Source organism: Cibotium barometz, chromosome 27, assembly GCF_041138505.1.
Source record: "Cibotium barometz isolate CiBa-2024 chromosome 27, ASM4113850v1, whole genome shotgun sequence".
Taxonomy (NCBI): domain Eukaryota; kingdom Viridiplantae; phylum Streptophyta; class Polypodiopsida; order Cyatheales; family Cibotiaceae; genus Cibotium; species Cibotium barometz.
The window spans coordinates 19,729,787-19,736,057 of NC_141072.1; the positions used below are offsets into that span (position 1 = coordinate 19,729,787).

Genomic DNA, 6,271 nt, shown 5'->3' on the forward strand with positions numbered 1-6,271 from the left:
TGGTGTAATGTATTTACTTTTATATTATCTCTTTAAGTGTGATATACAATTCATTTAAAAAATGCTTAAAGATTATAAGAGAAGTTTTTCAAAGCCTTCTTTTGGCTTATCATCATCATTAGTCTTGAGAATTGTAAACTACATGTATGCATTGATAAATTCTCATAGATGTATGAGAGAATGTAAATGTGTATGTACACTCACATATATTCATGATATATAGGTATGATTAAGAAAGAATGATTAGAGTAATGGATGGAATTGCAAATGGGACATCAAATAGAGTTTTTTTTTGGAGGAATATAGGATACACACTTTTTTTTGTCCCTTTGTAGAGTGAGGGGAAGGGTGGGCTAGAATCAAATTACCTACGTCTAAAGACGAGAAAGGGTGAGCTTTCGGGCATGAAGTTGAGTTGGTAGAACCATCGGGTTCCACGATGGGGACCTGGGTTCGACGCCTGGAAGCTACACGACGAATGGCATGCTTGTTGAGCGGATGGACTAGATCTACCCACGAAACAAGAGAAGAGAGAGGGTGAAGGCTTTCTCTTCTTATGGACCGGGCTATTGTACCCACCCTCTATGCATGCCATGCAAAATTACGTGTAAAGGTTGCGATGATTTTTTTCAAATCCACGCACCATTATGGAAGGTAGAATTCTTCACTTTTAAACGCATCTACCACCTACCGTGATACTGCCACCTTACCTTCTGTGAACGGTTCACAACGCGGAGATTCAAGGTTCACGCGTCTTGTGTACTGTGAATACAAATACCCGGCCCCTCGCAAGAGGAGAAGAAGAAGAAGAAGAAGAAGCGGCGGCAGCAGCAGCAGAAGCGCTAGCCAACAACTTCCTGCATATTATTGTTATCATCATGGGACACCATCATCACAAACACCACCACCATAGACAAAACGGCAACAGCTCTACTGCAGCATCTTATTATGCACCTCCTCCACCGGCTCTTGCATACCCACCTGCTGCTGCTGCTGCAGTCGCTGTGCCTTACCCCGCCCAGGCGCCCGCTTCAGCTAGCAGTAATTATTATAATATCGTACCATATGATAATACTACTAGCTTACCCTATATTAATACGCTCGATCAGCAACAGCAGTTGAATCAGGCGCTTGCCGACGTTCGGCGCCACAGCAAAAACGAACGCGTGGGGGAGATTGGAGCTGCAGCGGCGGGCGCTTTCGCTCTGGTAAAAGTGCTTAACCACCCTTAATGGCGAAACTCCTTTAATAAAGGCCTTATCTTCCTTCTTCTTCTTCTTCTTCTTCTTTTTTTTATAGAGTGTATTTGTGCGTGTCGTGTGCCTTGCCATCCTTCATGTAACCGCCTTGCCATCCTTCATGTAACCGTTAGGTATCAAACCTGAGTCCTCATCCTGGAATCCGACGATTCTACCAGTTAACCTACACGCCCCCATTAGGTATCGAACCCGAGTTCTCATCCTAGAATCCGACGATTCTACCAATTAACCTACCCCCCGACAATGGCCTTCATCTTTTTGTTGTTATAGAACCATGACAAGAAGGGCAAGTGTAAGGGGCATAAGTACTTATTATCAAAGGGGGGCCTTGTAAGGTGTATAACTATGCAAAATTAATTCTTGGTACTAACACAATAATCCTTCATATATTGCAAGTTTCTAAGGTCTTTACGTACAACATAACTATCGACAGCTATAAAACTAGAACACAAACTCATACTCTTATCTTGGACATACCATCTCAACATTTGAAGTGACCAAAGAATTACTTGTTTATTGACTATAGTATGAGCTCCACGAGGCCAAGGTTGATCCTGCCCATGCTCGACGGCATAAGTTGGAGGCAGAATTGGCAGGAGCTGTGGCTCTCGGTTCTGCAGGCTATGCATACCACGAACACCTCGAGAAGAAGAAAAGTGAGCACCTTGTGGAGGCTTTGAGTGGAGGAAGTCGCAACAACCATGATTCCAAGCATCAGCAAAACCATGGAAAGAAACATCGCCACCATTTTTGGTGAAATGATGCACCAAAAGCTAAAGTATTTGTGCAAATGCAATAGTTTCCTAGTATGGAAATGACAAGGTACCTAGTAGATTTATAAATATATGTTTTTAAATCCATCTTTACAAGTAAAACTATTGATGACACCTAGAATCTTTACATCACAAACACTTGCTTTATATTCATCCTTGGCAAGGAAACATAGAAGTTTTTGTTAGAGAAAATCTTTGGCTTCCTCGCAAAGCCTGGTGCTACCCATGTTTAGTTTAAATAAATGCCATAGTAATGTGTTGAATGAGGTTGAATGTATTCACTATTCTAGGGCTAATAACTAGCAAAATACATTCCACTTTTTGATGCATATTTTCTCATTTTGGTTAAAAGCCAATTTCTTTTTAAAAAAAATTAAAAGAGTAAGTTTGTTTTATATTCAATAGTGATTTAAATCTTAGAAAAATTGCATCATGAAAGTGGTTTACCATTCCAACAAGAGTGATAGATCAAATCAATTGATTTGGCTAGAATTTGTGGTGCTCAAAATTTCTTCATTAAGAAATATATGGGAGATTCATTTTTAACCACTATGTAAAGCTGATCTCCCATTGTTGTAATGGTGATCTAATCCCACAAACAAATTATCAAGGGGAATCAACACATTACATAACATCAACACAAATTTTAAAAAATTAAAGATAAGAAAAATGTAAATTTTGTACTACATCAAGCAGCTTACAAATTAAGTGATTCACTCATCATCTAGATGTAGGCACAAGGAATTACAAATATTTAGGCTAAATTACATCATTTGGATGTAGGTGCAAGGAATTACAAATGTTTAGGCTAAATTTGTCATTGTGACTAAAGTATTGTATAAAGTCATAAGCAAAAGCACATTTTATTAGATATTCCTTTATGGCTTGATTTGTATCTGCTCTGGCTCATCAATAAACTAAGAATGCCTCTTAATTTTTGAAATCACCATTCTTAAGATCAGATGGTTTGATTTGTATTTACTCTAGCTTATGAGAAAAGAAATGTCATTTTTAGATCATTTTGAACCTATAGAATAAAACCCTTGATCTAAAGACCAGGTTGGTAACATATGGTGTTGAAGCACTTAGGGTTGTATTCATTTTTGGTACTTGACAAAGCCTCATGGTGTGTAAGAAAATGCATCTCGTGTACCTAGAATGTGCTAATGCTCAAGTGTACCAATCCATTCTAGAACTTGAATATTATCATCAGATCATCAAGTGCTCAATCAGCAGGCTGGCAACTCTAAGATTGGAGAAATTGGTCTAGCATCTTCAATGTGCAAATCCCATCCTTTCTCTCTTGGGTTTGTTCTGATTCCTTGTCTCTTCTATTGTTGCCAGTGGTGCTCCATGCCCAATCATATGCTGGAATGGCTCTGGAGCAGGTGTTGTGGCTTCCACCAAGGGAAGTGTTGTGAGTGAAGCCAATTGGTTGGCTCCTACACATTCCACCAAGGACTCTGTTGGTCCTTCTTTAGCCACTTCATGCTCCAGGGTCTGGGGATCGTCACTCCTCTCTACATGTTCTTTCATAAACTTATTTATATCTATCAAGACCAGCATTTGAGAGCATCCACCATGCATTTCATGGGTGGCTACATGTTGCAAGTATTGCCATGTTTACCTTAGCAAGGCTTTTCCTTCTTGATTTCATGTTTCACTACAATTTGGCCAAATCTTTTTTGATTTGTCGACTTCCTAGGCTCCCATTGAGCTTCCTTAATTTTTCTAGAATATGGTTCTTTCTGCATGCATGCTTCCTTGGCTTTGTAATCCCACTCCGCCCACCTCTGGAATCCTTAAATAATTTTGTACTTGTCTTCAGGTCTTCACCATGTGTTTTCTTCACCGTCTAGAAGGCTTAATTTCTCTTTGTTAGCTCTGCTTGGGTAGTGTTCAATGCCACATTCACTTCTTTCTTTGTCATCTATGAGCCCTTCCATTTCTTCATGGATCCATGCTTACTTACAACTTCTTCTTCATTGCTTTTTATGTTTCTTTAGCCCTTCTAGGTCCTCCACTTGTACCTTGAGTGCAGATTCATCATTTACTTTCACTTCGAGCTGCACATGTTCCCTAAGCTCGTTTAGTGGTATATTGTCCATGGTTGTGCAAGTCCACAAGCACTATGAGATAACTATTTCCTTTTTGCTCTTTATAGGTTCATGTTGTATCACACCTTCTTTATTTTTTACATCTGTGAACTTCTTTTTCCAAACTTACAACTCCTACATCATTCTGTGTTTGTACCATTTCTTTGTTGCCACTCTTGCTCTACCATGTTGCACCCCAGACTCATTGCTCTCCACTCATCTTTCAAATTATGGCCATGTTCTGACAATCCTCCCTTGTTATTCTTTCCCCCCATCTAGATTCTAGTCCTCTTTCTCATGGGGGGACTATTTAGCTATAGGTGGGTGTGGGAGTCTCTTTGATGATAGCTTTCAACTTTTGCAGATAGTCCTCCCACACCCCCTTAAGCACATCATGGAATGTTCCTACCATTCCTCCATCTTCTCAGCATCAAGCTTCAAGACTTGAGGGCGCTCATGTGCATTATCTAGTATCGCCAATTTTACTTCTTCAGCTTTCAGTAGTTCCACCTTATCTCTGTCTGCTCTTTGTTGTAAGGACTATTTGGCTATAATTGGGTGTGGGAGCCTCCATGAGAGCTTTCAACTTCTACAGATACTCCTCCCACGCCCCTTAAGCTTGCTAATGGCAACATGTTCATCCCATTCCTCCATCTTTTCAACATCAAGCTAGAAGACTTCAGGCAGTCATCTACATTATCTAGTACCATCAATTGTGCTTCGTCTTTCACTAGTTCTCTATTGCTCTTTGTTGCACAAGATTCATAATTTCTTGATGCTTCTTCAGTATCTAGTTTATTTTTGCCTCTATGCTTTTTTAAGTCAGAGGAGGCTTGTGTCCACATCCTTTTTTATCTTCAGTCCTACACCTCTTACAAATGTGTACTTTTCATATGAGGAGGGTACACCTCTTACAAATGTGCTCATGTGGGATAATGTCCAAGTGTGATGTGTTTGCATTCTCCGGATCATGGTCCCCTATTCATACCTTTCCCTCAATGGCACGACAAATTTCAACACCCCCCCTTGGTGCCATGATGTATAGACTATTGTAAGGTGGTTGGATGTGAATTACAAATGATCCATCACTTCCCCTTATTGCAACATGCTACTCAAGGTGGTCAAGTGTGGTATTACAAGATGTCATCACCCCCTATAGGTGCATAAATTGCTACTCTCAGCTAGTTAGGTGTGATAAGAAAACACAATACAAAGGACTAGGTCTACTCATTGGTGACCTTTTACAATTATGGGCTAAGGTGGTGAGGCTTGTCGATGTAGCTTTGGTTTAGAAGAGATGCTCATCGAGGATCTTATCTTTGCTTGATGAAGTAACCAAGTAGTTGGCCTTCCAGTTCTTCAGTCTGCATTCTTCTTCCTTATGCCCGAGTTTGTTGCAGTGTCCACATTTGGGCTTGTGTTTTACTCTGCATTTGCTTTTGAAGTGTCCTTTCCTTCTATAGTGGGTAGCATTCTTTTATGACCTTGTTGGTGTAGAATGTTTTCTCCCTTGTTATACATTGTGTTCCATTCTTTAGTCGCTTCTCTACTTCAAGTAGTGATGAAATACAACCCTCAAATGTTGGTTCAGGCAAATTCTTTAGAGTGGTCACTAGCACACCATATTTATTTGGCATGCTTTTTATAAGTATGGCAAGTGCAACAAAATGCTGCATAATCTAGTATTGCCCCTTAAGCTATTCTAGAAATGGGGACTAAACTTCATATGTCAATTCAAGCCAGTAGCCCAATGGATAGGTGATAAGTATATCTTAGTGGCGATTAGACTATCACACTAAGTGGTGGAAGCAAAGGCAATGAAAGGATGCACTACAAAGCATCATCTATAGCCAAATTCCTTGAAGTGATCATGATATTAAGGTTTGGATGTTCAATCAAACTTGTAAGCGACCAAGGGAATCATTTTTTGAACAAGGTAATTAAGAAGTTGACAAAACATCACTGGTGATACACAAGAAGTTAACAATGTATCACCCACTTGTTAATGGTCAAGACTAGGCCACACATTAGATCCTGAAGGGAATTTTTGGTTAAGACTATGAGAAAAAATCAGACAGTTACATTCTAAATTATAGGCATTCAAAATAGCCTCCTACAAGAACACCACATGATTAACACCCTC

General features: G+C 39.7%; 1 protein-coding gene across 1 annotated transcript; it reads left to right on the top strand.

The window, feature by feature from the left end:
• The first annotated feature begins 727 nt into the window (after positions 1-727).
• LOC147623147 (uncharacterized) lies at positions 728-2,117 on the top strand. Its single transcript, XM_086821204.1, has 2 exons — positions 728-1,208; positions 1,786-2,117. Exons 1-2 carry the CDS (start codon positions 879-881, stop codon positions 2,014-2,016), a joined length of 561 nt encoding a protein of 186 aa, XP_086677330.1. The 5' UTR covers positions 728-878; the 3' UTR covers positions 2,017-2,117.
• The last annotated feature ends 4,154 nt before the right edge of the window (positions 2,118-6,271 follow it).